The 20,232-nt window shown below is 41.7% G+C and overlaps 1 protein-coding gene across 1 annotated transcript; it reads right to left on the bottom strand.

Moving 5' to 3' along the window:
• Positions 1-15,007: 15,007 nt before the first annotated feature.
• On the bottom strand, positions 15,008-18,599 carry LOC138599859 (NXPE family member 3-like). Its single transcript, XM_069671613.1, has 5 exons — positions 18,228-18,599; positions 17,065-17,366; positions 16,618-16,688; positions 15,645-15,851; positions 15,008-15,561 (listed from the first exon to the last, which is right to left on the bottom strand). The coding sequence occupies exons 1-5, from the start codon at positions 18,402-18,404 to the stop codon at positions 15,008-15,010; spliced, it is 1,311 nt and encodes a 436-aa protein (XP_069527714.1). The 5' UTR covers positions 18,405-18,599.
• Positions 18,600-20,232: the final 1,633 nt, after the last annotated feature.

Raw genomic sequence — 20,232 nt, 5'->3', positions numbered from 1 at the left:
TTGCAGGTTAAGATAAATACAAAAGACAATCTACAAATAAATAAGGATGTATCGCTGAAGATCATATACATTAAGTAGTTCTAATTAGCCTTGTCTTTAGTAGCTTCCCAAAATCAATGCATCAATACAATACAAAAATACACTATAATATAAACAGTTTAAATGGATCATTTTGTTTTATGACTGCTTTTATTTTTGGTATTTTAAGTATATTTTGACGCCAATACTTCTTTATTTCAATAACATTTTTAATGCAGGACTATTTTTTGAAGATTTATTAAACTTATGGTACATAAACAGATATAACATTAATTATTAAGTATCAACAAACCAACCCAGTAAATGTAATGGAGCACAAATTACGATTTTCCTTCTGAAATGTATTGGAGCAGTACAAAGCAGCAAATTGGTACAGAAAAACTAAAAAGTATACACATACACGAGAAGGGTTGTTGGAAACATTTCGTTTCCACAATGTTCATAAAATGAAACTCAAAGGAATATTATGAGTCTTACCTTAGCACGGATTTATCCCGAGAGAACACAGTGATGAAATCTTAGTTTGATTCTTCAGTTTATCTCGATGTTTTTTTCTGTTCGTTTAATTTCCTGGCAGTCAGTCAATGAAGCATAAATAAACCGTTCAGTCATATGGTTGCTTACGCCTCTTTTTTAAGGCGTAGTCAGAGGGCTGTTTTTTTATAACACCATGGAAAGATGAAACTTGTGAAACACACTGTGTTGGACAAGCTATAAATGTAGTGAGCTAAGCCACCTATTACTCTATTACATTTAACTGCACTGAAGCTACCCCCCAGAGAAATGCAGCAAGCTAAGCTAAAGCAACAAGGCAAAGTAGCTTGCTCTTTAAATCTATTTTCTTTTACAGTGTGTAATGGTAAAATTAATGTGAGCCTGTATCATCGTTGTAGAAGTGTACACATCGTTCCCCTCTCATTGCACAGGTTTATAGTTATTATAATTAGGTGTTTATCAAAGACTGACTTCACTTCTCAGGCAGAAATAATTAGCAAAACTACCTTGAGAAGAGTTTGATGAGCATACTGTATTTTAAAAACTCCCAGTGATAGGCTACTCTTATCTCATTATTGCTTCACTAAAGCTTGAAGAAGAAACTGTTAACATGTTTGATAAATGACTCGTGTACTCCCTATTTGCTATATAATATTCCATCTCGACTTAGCTGTTTTGTCAGACACTGTCAGGCTCCACTCAGTGTAAGCGGCTGAAATACAGCTGAGGTTTCTTTATTATAGACTTTGCCTCCACACAGTGAACTGATTTTATTCCAAGTCAATGCTGTTATTATGGTATTAATATTAGGAGCACTCTGTACTGAAAGTAGCTTTAGCTACATTTATATCAAGCAATTTACCCCACAGCATTTGGCTCAACTTAACCAACAGCCAAAGGTTCAGGGGTGGGGGACTTTGCAATTGAGTGTTGTGTCTGCTAAGATCAAGGTCTGGGCCAGATAAGAGTCCTTGACCCCCTTGGCACCGTGTGATGGCCTGTAACGAAGAGCCCATTGTTACTGGTGACTGACGGCTTGGTTGCCATGTAAATATTGCACACTGGGTTTGGTTAGAGGCACAACTTAAATTATTAATGGCACTTGGCACTTTGATAGCAGTATTTGCACTTTATTAGCGATCTTTGCACAGTACAGTTATCACATTGCATATTTCCGGGAGGGACCAAGGGCTAAGATAGGCAGAGGGGAGGTGAAATAGTGTGGTGTATATTTATATTTATTGTAAGTACGGGTAATGGGGTTTATTTTGTGTTCAATAGCGGTCTGTGTTTATTGTTAATATTATGGATAGGGGTATAATATATACCTATTTTGGCAGCCCATTTTGTTTATCCATAATATTTTGGAGAGCACCTCCAAATAGGTTGGTCCAATACAAGTCTACCGGTGGCACAGTATAAAAGGCGCCATACATCATCTGTCTGTGTTGCCGGTCGTAGTTATGTTGGACCCTGTTAACTGCTGCTGTTTTTGTTGATGGCTGAATAAACATGTCTTTTGGTACACCTTACCACCAACTTGCCGTCATTTTCCACCCTGAACACTGCATCATCCAGCCGCTGAACGGGTCATTCTAACGCCGGGAACACACCGGATGCCGAAGCACTGCGAAGCGCCGCGCAACGAAAATCGCGCGCGAGCCAGAGCACTTCCGTTAACACCAGACGCGCATTTCTCCGCGCCGGTCGACAAGCGCCTCTGCTCCTCAGCTGTCGTTTACTCACATTTGGAGCTGTTTTCATGTTTTCATCATGCTCTCTCTCTCTGTTTGCGTGTGTGTTGTGACACCCCGCCCGCACCCCCTATAGCCAGTTCACTTTGTGTCTCTCTCTTTCTTGCACGAGCCGGCCGCGGAGGTGCGCGCCGCAGCGCGCCTGGTGTGAACGACACAATCGGTTAACATGGGCGCCGAAAGGAAACTGGCTCCGCTTCTCGGCGCTTCGCGGCTATTCGTGGCGCTTCGGCGTCCGGTGTGTTCCTGGAGTAACATGGCCACAGCCCCACAGTGAAAGGTTGTCTTACACACACACATCATTATCACATGTTAACTTAATCTTTATTTTAATTTGCAGTCAGTTACACATAAAACACTCTCAAATTATTTGGTTTAGAATGCGGTTAATAGCATTCTATATATTACATGGTTTCTTTATTAATTAAACACAAAATTTACAAAGCTTTGTCATTGGTTTGATTAAGTTATACTAGTTCATTTTTCCTTTCTTTGAGTTACCTGGCTGCTGGCTCTCGTTCCTGGTTTGGCCAAAAGATGTGTCTGTGGGTGGAGTCTGGCTTTATGGAGGAGGACCATACCAAGTGCGCTGACAGCATGGGGGGGGGTAGGGTTTCGTTGTATTCAGGTTTAGTTATGTTGTATGTTGTCCTCCCCTGCACGTTTAGTCTTGGTTTGGTCAGCCTGTATAAATGTCCCCCTCAGTTCCCATTTCGTTAGGTTTGTTGGTTGAGTTTACATCTAGTTTAGTTATTTTTCAGTAGAGTTCTGTTCTGTAGACCTCTTTTAATTTGCTTGTTTAAGCAATATTGCTTTTGTTGAACCCCTTTGGAATAAAAATCCTGATTTTTGAGCTTCAAACCTCTGTTCCTTTGTGCCTTGACTGTTTGGTCCACGACACACCGTCAAATCAAAAATGCTTCTTAAAAACAATTGAAGTCTTCAAAGTATAAACCGCAGACTGGCAGGACCTGATGCAATCAACAGTTTATTGAGTATTGACAGCAAATGCTACAATACTCTCTGAGTGTCCCGGGATGGACTGACACTGTGCTGTAAGTTCCAATCATTAAATGATTGGATGGTTATACATGGTTAACCGTGGTTCTCTGAGTGAAGAGACTATCCCTCCAGCTCAAGGCTGCTCTGGGATTCGTAACATCAAAATTATGACCAGTGAGGGTAGGTGCACAGGTGCTTTTATGCTGTGATCACTGCCACTACACAGGTAGCTTGTCTTAAATAATTATCCACGTCACCTGACCCCCTCTTGCCAGAGTCCAGGAAACAAAAGGCACAACCAATAATCCAACAGAAATGGGAGCCATGAGGGAAAATCTAACAGAGCACAGGCAACAGGTAACCAGGGTTCCACGAGCATAGACGCAATGAACTGGCACAGGGACATGGGAAGACACGGACTAAATACACTGGGGAGGTGAGACTAATCGGGCACAGGTGAGACAATCAAGGGAGCAGGTGAAAACAATAAGGGCAGTTATTCTATAACAGGCAACAATGTTCCTCGGCTTCTCTCTGACAGAAGACCAAAGAGCAACGTTCCCTCTTTGCTGCTCTCTCTGCTTCATAAAGAGCAGCAGCCTGATGAGCCAGCTCGGCTTGCCTCTGGCCTTCGATTTTGTCCTCAGCAGGCTCTTTTCTGGTTCATGAAGCCTTCCAGAATGGTGACCCAGCTCAGCTCAGGGCTCTCACTTGCTAAAGGGCAGAAAGTTTATTTTACTCAAACTGAATTTAAAGGTTCATAAATGTAAAGGTTAAAGAGCAAGAGGTGTTTCATATTGCATCGAGTCTTTTACAACTTTACATTTTTTTATGGTTATCGTGGTTTCACAGTTTGGGAAATATGTTCATCTGCTTTTTTTCAGTTTGATAATGAGACTAATATCACTCATATCTGTATGAATGTATGTGTATGAAATTTGGCGTTGGAGCTAAAATTCAGTTAGCCTAGCTTGTTGTTTTACTGCAAATTATGTTTGTGTACAGATGGAATGTCAAAGAAATGAGTTGTCCATTGCTTGCCTAACTGGTAAATTCCACCAGATGCGTGCTTCCACCTGCTCCACTGCGCTGCACCTCAGCTGCGTCACAGCTCCTGCAGCCCGGAGCACTGCGCATCGATTCAGCACGAAGCAGATCGAGTGAGACAGGAAATCAGACACCGAAACCACATTGAAACATCTGGTTAATTTTCAGAATAAAATACTATGTATATACAGTGTACTCCGTACATATTCTCCATACATGGACTGCATGCATATAACATACTCCGTAATACCCCAACAATAACCTCACGTGTGTATTATATTTATGTTTGTAATTGTTTTATAGCACATATGTCGTATTATCTCGCACAATCACGCATGATTCTGTAAGTACTCCAGCTGTCCGGCGATGCTGCAGAGGCGGAGTCAAACCACAGCGCAGCTGTTATGCAACCAGTGGATGTCCGGGATTACAGGTCAGCTCCTTCTTCAACCCGGCGGTCCAGTACGATGCCTGCAATACTGCTAAAGCTGCACCAACCCTGCCTCTGACTCTAGCTAAATACTTTGCACAAACATGAGAGTTATCAATCGTATCATGTTACTCAGCATATTCCATTTGAAGTTCATTATATTATGACAATAAAAAACTGCTGGGTCCTGGAAGCAAAGGCATTCTCTCTGAAAGGTTTGTCTGCTCATTTCTGAAGTAAAGTGCAATCAAATGTTTTATTTACAAAGAGGGCAGACTCCTCCACCAATTAATGACACGGTACGGATATGCAAACAGGATGTTAAAGTGGGTGTTGTTAACTTAGCTCTCATGGACGAGTCATCAATACGCATGCAAATGTACATCCACAAAACTTTTGCAATAAAAAGATTCACCCTGTCAAAACTCAAACTCAAAACTACAAGATTTCAAACCTGAAAAGCAAAGAACAGTGTCGCTGAAATTCTGACAATTTGAGACTGAATTTCAACCATGTAGTTTTTTTCTGTTTTAAAATTCTATATAATCACATTGGCCAATGAGAAGCGCTGATTTCTAAAAGTCAGACTTCATTAAATATTTCCACGTTTGTCCAAAGGTGATGCCCTCCGTGACCAGAACAACTACGGCTTCAGCACCAGCGACCGTGACAATGATGGTTGCTCCCCATGCATCTTTGGTGATATCGCTCAGATGGAGTGTACGCTTACAGGAGGTGGTGGTTGGTGGTACAGCCGCTGTGGCTCTGCCAGTCTGAATGGTGACTGGCATCGTGCAGGTGACCACATAGGTTGGGCGTCAGGCCTCCACTGGAAAACCTGGAAAACCCTTGCGCCTTACTCCATGAAGGCCACCAGAATGATGATCAAGTCTGTGTGAGAGGATCCAAGTTTTACTCCATGCTGGCTTTTCTTGTAGCACAGCGAGAGTGGTATTAGACTTTAGCACTTTCTCCTTTAACCTATTTTAAAGCATGCTTTATTAGTTATAGACACAGGTCCTAGTTACTGCTACTACCTGGGTTCTCTCAGTGTTTGTTTTGAAATTATGTGAACATTTCATCCCGTGCATGTTCAATGTGGTCATCACTAAGGTTCTCCTTTTAGAGATCATTAAGAATGATGGATGACCATAATTCAATTAACAGGCATCTGTGAAATCTTTGCATTCCTAAAAATGTGGGTGTTAAATCTGAAAATTTAACAAACATGTAGAAGCAATATTAGGCAGGTAATATTATCATGTTACTTTGTTTCTTGAGCATAAAATACATTTTCATTAAATGATTATATTTGCCCAACCTGATTTCTTGACTGTTTTCAATTCCCAGTTAGTTCATCTTTAAACTACTATCAGATTGTATAAGCACATTAAAGGATACTCCCTATTTCATATGCTCACAGGTTCTGTATGCCTGATATTTAAAATGTAAAAAAGTGCAACATACAGAGATATTACATGTCCCCACTTTCAGAAGCAAACAGTCTTTGTTGGAGTGATCCATGAAACATATTCACGTCTCTTGGGGGAGGTTTTTTAAAAATATGTTGCTGTTGCTGTTCCTACAAAGTGAATTCACTCCAATTTTTTCTTCATTGACTTTCTATATGAGAACCTCCCACCCTGCTGGATAACAACATTATCTGGTGTATAAACCATCCCAGGAGTCATCTGATACTGATCACTGATCACTGAGATTGTGCACCCCTTGGCCAGTCGTTAGCAAAGCCCCGCAGGTAAACTTTTGTGCGTTAACAGGGTTTCTGATCTAGCTTTCTGCTTCATGTTCCTGAACTGGTCAGCCCTATGCTCAAGATGAAGACCTGGCTGCACGCTTTGGCACTTTGCGCTGGGTATACGATGGGGCCCAGAGTCATTTATCTGTTTAATACAGATTTAGTTCAAAACATCCCCCTTGTGCCAAAAAAGTACGAGGGGGAAGAGAAAAGAAAACCTTCACGCTCTGCCAATTAAAGGCGCCTGGTACTCCCATCACAACAGGGCCCTAAGTCGCTAACTAGACTCTTCTCCTCAGCAGTCCCCAGGTTTGAGGAACGAGCTACCAAACTCCATTCGGTCCCTTTCACCTTTCAGAAGAAGCTACAGACCCAGCTCTTTCATGAACACCTCTGACCTTTATGACATTGATGCTATTGATGATGACGACATCAAGGATGTTGTTTATGCTGATTAGGATTTTCATGATGATAATGACTATACTGATCTTGTTGATGTTGCTGATGATGATTATTATTATTTAAAAAAAACAAAAAAACAACGCCCTTTACACTGCCTGTTGGCACCAGTGTCTAATCGCACTTGAAGCTGTTTTTTGACACTTACTGACTTGCTGACTTCGTTCCCTCCTGTCTTGATCGTTGCTTGTGTTGTATTAACTAGATGTACGTCACTTTGGACAAAAGCGTCTCCTAAATAAAATTCTAACATTGTAACCATGTAACAACCAAACAATCCTCAGGGACACGAGGCACCTGCACAAAATGTGACGGATTACTGGCTGTAACGTGCACTACTTACCTGTCTCAGATGAGGCGAGAAAAGCAAAGAGGAAGAGGCGTCTGCCCCCGCTGCTTATATGCTGTGGGGCCAGCCTCTTAAGGTCAGGTACTTTTTTGATATTATGGTCTCGAAGATAGGTAGAAGGATCATTCACGGTAAGACCGTGGTGACAGTCTGAGTGAGGTCGAAATAGATCTGTCAGGGTTTGTGGTAAAACCAAAAAGGTGAGGACCCAGATACAGACTTATACTTAGGTTTAATAAACAGAAGGCAAAAAATGCAAATTGCGTCAGGTGAGCGTATTGCGTCATTTCCTGTTTTCTCGCTGCTACTGTGTTGTTCTGTGCAGTTTGTAGCTGCTGCTAGAGCTCGAGCTAAATCGATTAATCTGCTGTAATTATCATCACTGCGGTTATTCAGCTGCTGTGCACTTAAACAGACACTAGTTTTCATCAAGCACTCTCGTTGTTGCATTAGCGTCATATCTGCTAAACCCTTAACTTTATACTCGGCTAGCTTAATCAATTGAAATGTCTTCTCCTTCTCCCTCCTGCTCTCCTGATCTGCCCTGTTCGGTGTGTCAGATGTTTAGCTCTACCTCGACCTCCTTTACGGATAATGGTACTTGTATGAAATGTAGTATTTTTGGAGCTATGGAGGCGAGGATCACGGAATTAGAGACGCGGCTCCGCACCTTGGAAAACCAAGCATCGCTAGCTGCTGTAGTCAGCAGCAAGCCCCCAGGGCCAGTAGCAGGTGCGGGCCGACCTAGCGTAGCTTCTCCCCCGGCAACTCCTGAGCAGCCGGGATGCAGTGGCTGGGTTACTCTCAGAGGGAAGCATAGCCGCAAGACGAAGCACACGGTTCACCACCAACCACTTCACGTTTCGAACAAGTTTTCCCCACTCAGCGACACACCCTCTGAGAAACCAACTCTGGTTATTGGCAGCTCCATAGTCAGAAACGTGAAGTTAGCGAAGCCAGTGGCCATAGTGAAATGTATTCCTGGGGCCAGAGTGGGCGACATCGAGTCAAATTTAAAACTGCTGACAAAGGATAATCGTAAATTTGATAAGATTGTAATTCATGTCGGCGTTAATGACTCCCGGTTACGCCAATCGGAAGTCACTAAAATTAATGTTGAGTCGTTGTGTGCATTTGCAAAGACGATGTCGGACTCCGTAGTTTTCTCTGGACCCCTGCCCAATCTGACGAGTGATGACATGTATAGCCGCATGTCATCATTCAACCGCTGGCTATCGAGGTGGTGCCCAGCAAACGATGTGGGCTTCATAGATACCTGGCAGACATTCTGGGGAAAGCCTGGTCTGATCGGAAGAGACGGCATTCATCCCACTTTGGATGGTGCAGCTCTTTTGTCTCGTAATATGGCTTAATATAAGTTTGTTAGTCGTAAAACCTCACAAACCAGAGTTGAGACCAGGAGGCAGAGCTGTAGTCCTACACACTCCTCTGAGCTTCCCTGTGAGCAGTTTCCCAGCCACAATGTTAATGTTATAGAGACTGTGTCTGCCCCCCAACCCAGGCCTGTTATTACAGTTAATTCAAACTCAAATAAAAAAGTAGTAAATCAAAACAATTTAATAAAAATTAAAACAACAACCGAAGTTATGCCAAAAAATATGAGAATTAAATGTGGTCTGTTAAATATCAGATCCCTGTCATCTAAAGCTCTATTAGTGAACGATCTGATATCAGTTTATCATATTGATTTACTCTCTTTAACTGAGACTTGGTTGTGTCAGGAAGAATATGTCAGCTTAAATGAATCCACTCCTCCCAGTCATCTTAATACTCATATTCCTCGAGACACTGGTCGAGGTGGAGTGGCAGCTATCTTCAGTTCCAGTCTTCTTATCTCTTCTTCTTTTTCACACCCAGCCTGGAAAACTTCACAGCCTGTTTTATTTGTGATAGTATACCGCCCTCCTGGCGCATACTCTGATTTTCTAACTGAATTCTCAGAGTTTTTATCAGATTTAGTCCTGAGTTCAGATAAAATAATTATTGTAGGGGACTTCAATATTCATGTAGATGTTGATAATGATAGTCTTAGCATGGCATTTATGTCCCTTTTGGACTCTATTGGTTTCACTCAAAGTGTAAACCAGCCTACTCACCGCTTTAACCACACCCTTGACCTTGTTCTAGCTTATGGCCTTGAAACCGAAAACTTAATTGTCTTCCCACAAAATCCTCTTTTATCAGATCACTATTTAGTAACATTAGATGTCCTATTAACCGACTACTCTCCAGTTAACAAAAATGTTCAACAAAAATTCTTTACCACATCTGTTTACTACAGAAAGCTCTAATGTTAGTCCCTCTCAGCTTGATCAGTTTGTTGATAGTACTGCAGGTTTGCTGAGAAGTACTCTAGACTTGATTGCCCCCTTAAAAAAGAAGATTATTAAACGACAGAGGCTAGCTCCATTGTATGACTCAGAAACTCGTAACTTGAAGCAAATGTCGCGAAGAAGAAGAACTAACTACACTGCTCAAAAAAATAAAGGGAACACTTAAACAACACATCATAGATCTCGATGAATGAAATATTCCAGTTGAAAATCTTTATTCATTACATAGTAGAATACGTTGAGAACAAAATAACATAAGAATGATCAATGGAAATCAAAATCGTTAACCCATGGAGGACTGGATTCAGAATCATACTCAAAATAAAAGTGGAAAAAAATCAGATCACAGGCTGATCCAACTTCTGTGGAAATTCCTCAAGACAATTCAAAATGAGGCTCAGTAGTGTGTGTGGCCTCCACATGCCTGTGTGCACTCCCGACACTGTCTGGTTATGCTCCTGATGAGACGACGGATGTTCTCCTGAGGGATCTCCTCCCAGACCTGGATCAGGGCATCAGTCAACTCCTGGACAGTCTGTGGTGCGACGTGGCGTCGGTGGATGGAAAGAGACATGATGCCCCAGAGGTGCTCGATTGGATTCAGGTCTGGGGAACGGGCAGGCCAGTCCATAGCATCAATGCCCTCGTCATGCAGGAACTGCTGACACACTCCAGCCACATCAGGCTTGCATCAGAAGGAACCCAGGGCCCACCGCAGCAGCATATGGTCTGACAATGGGTCTGAGGATCTCATCCCGGTACCTAATGGCAGTCAGGGTACCTCTGGCTAGCACATGGAGGTCTGTGCGGCCCTCCAAGGTTATGCCTCCCCAGACCATCACTGACCCACCACCAAACTGGTCATGCTGAAGGATGTTGCAGGCAGCAGAACGTTCTCCATGGCATCTCCAGACTCTTTCACATCTGTCACATGTGCTCAGTGTGAACCTGCTCTCATCCATGAAGAGCACAGGGCGCCAATGGCGAATCTGCCAATCCTGGTGTTCTCTGAAAAATGCCAATCGGGCTGCATGGTGCTGGGCTGTGAGCACAGGCCCCACTTGTGGATGTCGGGCCCTCATACCACCCTCATGGAGTCTGTTTCTGACAGTTTGAGCAGAAACATGCACATTAGTGTCCTGCTGGAGGTCATTTTGTAGGGCTCTGGCAGTGCTCCTCCTGTTCCTCCTTGCACAAAGGAGCAGATAGCGGTCCTGCTGCTGGGTTGTTGTCCTCCTACGGAACCATTCCACGTCTCCTGGTGTACTGGTCTGTCTCCTGGTATCTCCTCCATGCTCTTGACACTGTGCTGGGAGACACAGCAAACCTTCTTGCCACAGCGTGCATTGATGTGCCATCCTGGATGAGTTGCACTACCTGAGCAACTTCTGTGGGTTGCAGACACCGCCTCATGCTACCTCTAGTGGCGAGGGCACTTTCAAAATGCAAAAGTGACCAAAATCAGCCAGAAAGGATGAGGTCAGGGAAATGGTAGAACCATTTCCTTTATAGGGGTTGTCTTGCTAATTCCCTCTCATTTCCACCTGTTGTATGTTCCATTTGCACAACAGCAGGTGAAATTAATTCACAATCAGTGTTGCTTCCTAACTGGTCAAGTTGATATCCCAGAAGTGTGATTGACTTGGAGTTACATTTTGATGTTTATGTGTTCCCTTTATTTTTTTGAGCAGTGTATAATGACAGAAACCATTGTGACACCTCGGTCAGTGCTAACAGGTTAAGTATCCTGAAACAGGATATGTGAAAAAAGAAGGAAACGTGCTGCCGTTCAGTATGGCTGCTCATATGAGAATGTTTATTTCACAAAGATTCACATTTCAGTGCAATGTCATTAAGTCTATTTTCTGTTCAGTGTATACATAATATAAAAACATATTTCTTTAAGAAAATAAACAGTAGAAATATACACAAGCCTAACGCCGGGAACACACCGGATGCCGAAGCGCTGCGCAACGAAAATCGCGCGCGAGCCGGAGCACTTCCGTTCACACCAGACGCGCATTTTTTTTAATCATGCTCTCTCTCTCTCTGTTTGCGTGTGTGTTTTGACACCCCGCCCGCACCCCCTATAGCCAGTCCACTTTGTGTCTCTCTCTTTCTTGTGTGTGTGTGTGTGTGTGTGTGTGTGTATGTGTGCGTGTGTGCCTGTCTGTGTCTGTGTCTATGTCCATGTGTGTGTGTGTGTGTGTGTGTGTGTGTGTGTGTGTGTTTGTATCTTCATCTCTCTCGCCCTCTGTTTAGATACTGACAAATATATAAAAGCACACAAATATAACATCGCATTTGTCAATCGCGGTGTTTTATTTTGAAAATTGTTTTAATTTTGAAAATTGACTGGATTCTCTCGTTGTTTCATGTGTGACTTCCTGCCAGGATTGACGCGATCGCTCGCGGCTCGCGCAAAAAATAGACCAGACGCCGAAACGATCGCTGCAGGGCGCGAGCCGGCCGCGGAGGTGCGTCTGGTGTGAACGACACAATCGGTTAACATGGGCGCCGAAAGGAAACGGGCTCCGCTCCGCGGCTATTCGCGGCGCTTCGGCGTCTGGTGTGTTCCCGGCGTAACTGTTACCAAAATAAATGACTCAGTTTCTTCCTAATGTGTAGCAGATTACACCTGTACAACATTCATATCTGTATTATACATTCTAAACATTATATACTTATGCGTCACCTTAATCTCTTAGTGTACATCTACATTAATGTATAAGTGCAAACCCTCTCAGTTTACAGTATTGCAGAGAGACTAGACAATTGCTAATGGCTTAGAATCAATTTGGCATCAAATCAGGAGCATGCACATTCATGTTTAATTAATGTCAACTAACAGAGTCAAATTAGCTCATCTATAAATGTTAACACACATTTTTATCATACACAAGTTTCATTAACTTTACGGTTCAGAACACCCAGAGTGCAGGAGCAGAAATGATCCCTAACTGAAAGCTATGTAAACACATTAGCAGCGGCAACAATGGCTAGCACTCTGTTTACATTGCTAGGTAGCTATAAAGTTATAAACTATTAAGCTATAAACTCTCACAAACTTCATACATGTAGTTCGACATGTTACGGTACTGTACCGCGACCACTGGCATGCATGCGCATGTAAATACATACCTAAAACAGGATATGTGAAAAAAGAAGGAAAACGTGCTGCCGTTCAGTATGGCTGCTCATATGAGAATGAGCAATAGCGGAAGCTCCTTGCCAATCCATAGCCCAGGCCACAGGTAAGGTCTCATACTGCCCTCTACTGACAACAACTGGAATAATACACTTAATTCAGGAAAGTTAAATGCTGCTGCCGGCCTTAATTATTCTGTTTACACAATTTATAAAACAACAACATGTGATAATACATTTTGTGTATGTCACACCATGTTTGAGAAAAGTGTATTTGTCGTGCATTTTGATTTTATAGTTTGACTCATGTCCCCTCTGTTAACATGGAGGAGGCGGGCTTTATGACCTATACTGCAGCCAGTCAGCAGGGGGCGCTCTAATGTTTTGGCTTCACTTTTAGGGAGCTGTCATGTCTGTGTTCAACAAACAAACATTTTAAAAGCAGTTTTCTTCTCCTCTTGAGGATGGACATTTTTACTTTTTACAAATCTGCATCAATGATGTTGAAACTTCGGCAAAGGCAGGAACAACAAAAACGGTTTCTTTTTCTGTAAACAATGCAGCACACGGTAAAGGAAGTCTTGACTGGAAGTCATTAATCGCTAACCGCTGGCTATGTTCACCATTGTCCCCAGAGGCTATATCGTCGTTGGGATCTGAGATCATTAGAACACTAAAAACAACCGTTGTCATGACAACGCCGTCATGCTTGTGTAGAGCACTACTGATCTATGCTCAGCTGAAACTACTAAAACCCCGGATATTTGGCTTTACCTGATGCCTTATGATGTTGCTTCACTATATTATATTTTGTCTGCTATATTTCTATTTGTAGATGGTATTCATGTGATTTTGCATGCATATAGGTCTACCCACCAGCAGGCCAAAAAATTCAACCCACAGCAACAATTCAAAAGTAGCACTTTTGCGAGGGACATCAGCAAACCTGTCAACCCTGTACAGACGGGAGTGCTTCTTAGGCGAACATACTGGAATATGCTGGCTTAATTTGGCTGCAGCCAATTGCACACTTGGGAGGGGTGTCACACACTTATGTTTTCCTTGACAAATGGAAATAAATAGAAAATAAATAGGAAAGAACAGCAGACAAATCCGTTCATAGGGTCATATTTTCGACTGTATGTTGGGGGGGGGCAGATTGGTATTTTCTCCCATTTTTCGGCCCATCCAGTCGAGGCAGATGGCTGTTCAACATGAGTCTGGTTCTGCTCGAGGTTTCTGCCTGTTAAAAGGAGGTTTTTCCTTGCCAATGTGCCGAATATTGCCAAGTGCTACTCATGGTGATTCATGTTGGGCCTCTCTTTAAATAACATAAAGAGTCGGTCTATACCTGCTCTTTTTGTAAAGTGTCTCGAGATAACTCTGGTTATGATTTAGCGCTATACATATAAAATTTAAAATTTGAATTTGATTTGCTGAAAAAATCTAATCTCTGCTAATATGATTTTGTGTTTCCTTCTTTACAACTGAAGCACTAAATGTATAGTGTTTCTCCCACACAATTTAAGAGTAATATTTTCAAACTTTTGCAGATTCACATTTGCTCTTGTACTGCAGGCTGGTCTATGAAAGCTGAGTTTATAACACACACTTTTCAGAGACTCACCACACAAGAGCTTGCGTGAATCATTATTTCCGGCACTGTTGTCTACCAGCTCTGGTCTGAAACTCCCACACAAATATTATGACAAAAAAACAGCTGGGTCCAGCAAAGCAAAGGCATTCTCTCTTAAAGATATGTTTGCTCATTGCTGATGGAGTCAAACCACAGCGCAGCTGTTACGCAACAGACATGCAACCAGTGGTCATTAATGTTGTCAGTAAATTTGAGAAGCTTTGTATGAAAACTTTTCAAGATACATTCATTCTAATTTAAAAGTTTGGGCTGATGGTGATGCGTGGCACTAGAGAACAGGTCAACTCACCAATAGGTTTCATTATCGAGGGGTTATTTCTTTATTCAACAGAAAAACAAAGTGCCTGACACAAAGACTTGGTCAACAATTGTATGTAAATCATTTTCTGGAGGCAAATATCCCTGGGGTCAGATTGACCCCAAGGGTAAAATGTGTTAGTTTAAAAAACGTGTGGGGGAAATTCAAGCAAATGGGTGTTTGCTGAATTTAGCAAAACTCTCATTGACCAAATCCACATCTAGCTGCCCTTTTGGGGGCATACGTAGGACAAGAGAACATCAATCATATTCTTAATGATGGGACGTGGTGGATGGATGTTGTGTGGCATATGGTGAGCCAGAGTCATCTCCAAGGCGTCCACCAGACAAACATTAAGTCCCTTGAAAATGGCTCTGAGAACCTTGTCTTGCTGAAGCGAGAACCAGTCACTGTTGGTAAGAGCCATTTTAAGCGTCAAAGCTCTCAGATTTGGAGTCCTGATGACAACCAGCGTGCCTGGAGCCCTGTCCAGCAAACGCACCACTGCCCTGCGGATGCTCTGAAGCCGTCGGATGTAGAGCTCAATTGGGAAACTGTTGAAGTGAGCCCAGACAGTTAAAACTATGACAGTGTTGTCGCCACCAGTTACCCCATCTATTTCATTGGCAATGTAACGCAACTGGCTGATTGGGACGTTGCGAAAAGAAATAGGAGGACCGTGGCAGCGGTATGTTACCAAGAATTTGTTTGCATTGTCCAACATCATGAAAGGTCCTACTTGCTTAAAGCTGTACAGGTTGAACTCCTTGGCATCTGAAAGTAGTACAGAGTGGAGAGGTTAAGCAGAGGTTTAAACAAAATAAAACTGTTTCCAGAAATCCCTGTGGATCAGCTACCTGGTAGGAAAGCATTGAGGTATTCAAACCACTGCCTGATGGTGGAGTCTCCATACAGGTGGACAATCTTGCCTTTCAGACACTGATTGACGGCAGAGGGGCTGTCGAATTGGCGAACTTTGATTCCACCTAGTGCTCTCCACACACCCTGGTAGTAATAGCCAGAAACTCCAGACTTCCCAATGCTTTCCTTGACCTCAGGTTGACCTGAGAGAAAAGGATGTGGGAAGAGTTATTTTATATTTTACTGATTGCAGACAAATCCCATGAAAAGACAAGAATCAGTTTCTCTGCTTAACCTGTCTGTGGCACACCATTCATTTAATTTCTACAACATAAATCTTTATAAATGGGTCGAATACAAATACATTTATTAATCTAATGAGGTTCAGTTTAAGCAATACTCAAATATTGTGCATTTATTGGACTTTATTGTACAGCTGCAGATAAAACATTTATGTGGTTCTTACTGTGATCAACTCTAATTTAGTAGTTTTGAAATAAATAAGCACTTTGGCTACAAAGGCAATGCAAAGTACAATCAGCCCATTCTTGGTTTTCTTCTTTTCCTGTGACTTGTTTAGACAAAAGGGAAAACATGGAACACTATCAGCCTTATAAGTTACAAAAGTTGCCTTTTCAGGGATCAAAACCTAAACTGACTTAACATCACACACCAACCTTTGAGTATGGTCTTCCAGAAATAATAATAATGCAAAAGCTAAAATAAGAGATCCATTTTGACTGCCTTGGATTCTAGTGTATCTACTAAAAACAGCCACTGAAGCTAACATGAAAATGTTCATCATTTAAGCAGAACATTGGCAGTTGTTAACTAACTTTGCTCTGGCGTCAATACAGAGCTAGGTTGTGTGCAATTTTTGCAGACACTTTTACTTTCATGGTCTTAAGCACATAAGGTTTTGAATTGTTATCATAGGTAACGGTGAAGGTAGGAAAGATCCTGCTTTACCTTTCCTTTGAGGCAAAACAGCGACGTTAGCAGGTCCTGAAGCCTGAATGAAGACTTTCATGTTGACACCCCTGAAGAAAAGCTCACATAATAAAGTATCTCATACACACATTCAACATGTAAAACCAACGTCATGTTATTTATCAGAAGAAAATGCTTTAACATTCAATAATTCTTCTTCCTTAGTTGGACTTTGAAGATACGCTGTCTACTTTGTTAATATAAGTCAACGAATTGATTCAGACTGTTTTTTGTTATTCTTACTCTGGTAACATCTTTAGGCTCAATCTTTACTGCCTGTTGTTACAAACTTGAAATTTTACACCAAGAACAAACATAGTTAGCTCTACTGCATATATATATATACATATATATATATATATATATATATATAAATATTTATTATAATGGAAACTTAATGAAAGTTTTTTCTCTCTCCTCCCTCACCTTTGGAAAAGCTTATCCTCTGTGGCCTTGAGTGTTTGGAGTTCTTTGGTGTCTCCGTTCACGTGGTTAATCCTGTCATCACAGCTCAGCTGTTTTGGCTTGTAGCAGAACCAAGGCTCACCCGTACGGAGGTCCGTGAAGTTGCACAGCGGCTGCCCGGTTTCACGTAGGCAGACGTTACAGATGGTAGTTTGAGAAATTGAGCCTGAGCGGAAGAGGCTCTTGAAGGAAACCCTATCAGGCTCTTCTTTGTTCAGCCTGCGCAGCACTGTGACAGCCTCACTAGGGTGAACCAGCGTCACCTGATAGTACAGAGAACAAGAATTTTCACTCAGTCATGTCAAATTACCCGGCAGCTTAGTGCAAATGTTTACTGATTAGCTACATGAAGCTAGCAACAGTTGTTAACGTGCTACTGACAGTTTTAAGGTGACAAAAATGACAGCTGGTGATTAGAAATAAGAAGGAGAAGAATTGTTTGTTTTTTTTTTGTTTCTTTGAGTCAGTAGAGAGGAGCGAGGAGTTATCACAGTTATATAATAAACTGTCTGCCCAAGGCTAATTCATAGGTTAACAAATTAAATAGTTAACCACAGAATGAAATGAACCTGACACTCTCTTGTTGGCGAGTACAATTGGTCCTCTTACCTCTACAGCCAGCCATCTTCGAAGTGACAAAAAACAATCCTGACATTTATGTATGTGCACCACAAATCAATCAGTGAGAAATGACAAACACTCGACAAGCTAACAAGCCAGGTAAGGCAAGTGCAGACACAAATATCTGCTGTAAGTGCTAAGTGTTAAATAACAGTATACTAGATATTCACACTGAGGTATATAAACCCTGTTTTTAGTCTCTATAGTTTAAAGAAATATCGTCAAGAGTCTAAAAACATAAGAACCAAGCTGTAAATATGTTTATTTGGGTAGTAAAGTTTTGCATTTAACATGGAGATCAGTGGAGATTGGCTCACTATTAGAGGCAGCCTCCAGTGGTCATTGGAGGTACTGCAGTTTTTGGCACTTCCACAATGACTTAATTTATTGGTTCTGGAAGTTGACACTTGTTAGCAACAGTAAGTCAGTGGGGAGAGGTTTATATAACATATTTTAAACACCTATAGAACAATTACATTTAAAGAGATAGCCTTTAGCATTACCTCAACCTGTGCACTTCCTTCCCAGAGTAAAGAGAATACAGCAGAGTAGGAGCCATTGAGGTGATCCACCACTTGCCCGGCCACACCTGCTCCAAGTGTCTTGTTGTGCAACCGTGCAATTAAGACATCTCCTCCAGACTTCTTGGCTTGACCTTGGAAGTCGTATATTTTGATCATAACCTCCAGCTGATCCCCTACATGCCACTGCCCCCCCTCCCTCTTCCCTGGGAGAATGGTGAAGGTGCTGTGGGCAGGATCACTTGTCTGATTCAGTGGAAGAGGAGCTGGCAAAAGTGGAGTTTCTGGCCAAGCAATCGAGTCTAATATGAGGCGTTCCTCTACAGCGTCTGTAGAGGACAGTGGCTGGAAGGTGCAGAAGCCATGATGCTTCTGAGGATCAGTGGTAGCTCCCTGGAGGTTGATGGTGGAGATTTCTTCATACTTCAACTGGCAGGGGGTTGAGACAGAAAGATTGTGACAAAGATGCCTTAAACAAGCAAATGAACTAAATAAAACAAAAAGGGCAAGAAGGACATTTTTTTCTGCTCTACACAACAAAATGACACAATATTCATGGATGGTAACAATCGTTGATCTGTTAGGTGTAAGCTGCTGGAATTCACTCTTAAATAGTTCTTGTTCTTTGTAGGTCATGGCGCAAGTGCATTTAGGACCCGCTCCACTTTTGCTTGTTAAATGGCGCAAAATCTGGGCACACAGTAAAGCACATATTTAGTCTCTTAATTAATCAAAGATGTATTTTGCATATAACATTAATCATATATAATCGCTTTCTTATGGCATAGCACCAACAGTGGTTGGTGCATCTTACCACACCCCATTTTAAGTCCTAGAGGCCCACAAGTGCTACTAATACAGTATGGACGCCAGGTGTGAACAAATCTGCTATTTGCACTTTGCACCTTTTTGCACTGCAGAAAGACTGGGCACTTTGTTTTTCTGACGATCAGGGGAGCATTAAGTAAAGCCAGTACATCTCACTGATTCCCCCAATGAATCTTTGCAGATCACAGCGGGGGAGATTGAGGTAAAGTGACACAAATAGTTCAGGAGGGATTATAAGCTTTGAACACAATAGGGCAGTTAGATGCAGAGTCAAAAGTCATATTTAAATATATCCTCCAGATACTTTTAACTGTACTTTCAAATCCGTAGTTTTATGTGTTTTTATGATACTGACTGCTTTATTTTTTTATGACACTGTATATGAAAAGGCCCAACTAGGGACAAAAGTTCAAATTAGCTAAAGCTCTAAACTCTTCTTGCAACACATCAGTTTCGTGCTCTGTACTGGAACTATGTTAAATTTTATCGTTTCTATCAAATAGAGTAAATTCAAATTCACGAGTATCTTAAAGTCCGACAGAAATCGCATTTAGTTATCCCAAACTACTGAAGTAGTTCTGTTTGGCCCTTCTGACTCCACCAGTCAGATCTGTCATGAACTTGTGCCCACTGTCAACATGTGTAAAAACCTCTGCATAAAACCTGCCAGATCTTTAACAGGTACATAAAAGCGCGAGCATTACTCCCCCGTACTCGCCTCCCTCTACTGGCTCCCTGTCAATTTTTGAATTCATTTTTAAAATTGTATTTCTTGTTATGAAGTCACTTCATGGATCGGCTCTCTCATATTTATCAGAACTCTTATTTTTTATTTCATTTTTATATTTGTTTGTGATCATTTGTTGTGTGTTTTTACAGTTTTATCTGCCACTGCCTGCGAAGCACTTTGGTCAGCTCACATTGTTTTAATGTGCTATACAAATACATTTGACTTGACTTGACTGAAGTGTGTTTTGGGCATCATTTTGTTTTAGTAAATAGTTTCAATATTTGTCACCTATTTGTTCATTTTGTGTCTTCAGTGGGAAGAAATGGGAACCAGTAGTTTGGAACACAGCGATGGTTTTAAAATTGCAACAAAAGATTTTTTTAAAGAAAATTACCCAGAAACTCATATTGCATTTATTTGCAACATAAA

Source organism: Semicossyphus pulcher, unplaced genomic scaffold (genome assembly GCF_022749685.1).
Source record: "Semicossyphus pulcher isolate SPU_LCO1_2020_fin unplaced genomic scaffold, fSemPul1.0.p SCAF_20, whole genome shotgun sequence".
Lineage (NCBI taxonomy): Eukaryota > Metazoa > Chordata > Actinopteri > Labriformes > Labridae > Semicossyphus > Semicossyphus pulcher.
This window is presented reverse-complemented; position numbering and strand designations above follow the sequence as displayed.

Coding starts and splice junctions, on each gene's coding strand:
- LOC138599859 (XM_069671613.1), bottom strand. CDS start 18,404: ATGATCAAAATATACGACTTCCAAGGTCAAGCCAAGAAGTCTGGAGGA. Junction 17,367..18,227: donor AAGGAAGTGCACAGGTTGAG/GTAATGCTAAAG, acceptor CTGTACTATCAG/GTGACGCTGGTTCACCCTAG. Junction 15,562..15,644: donor CCTCAATGCTTTCCTACCAG/GTAGCTGATCCA, acceptor TACTACTTTCAG/ATGCCAAGGAGTTCAACCTG.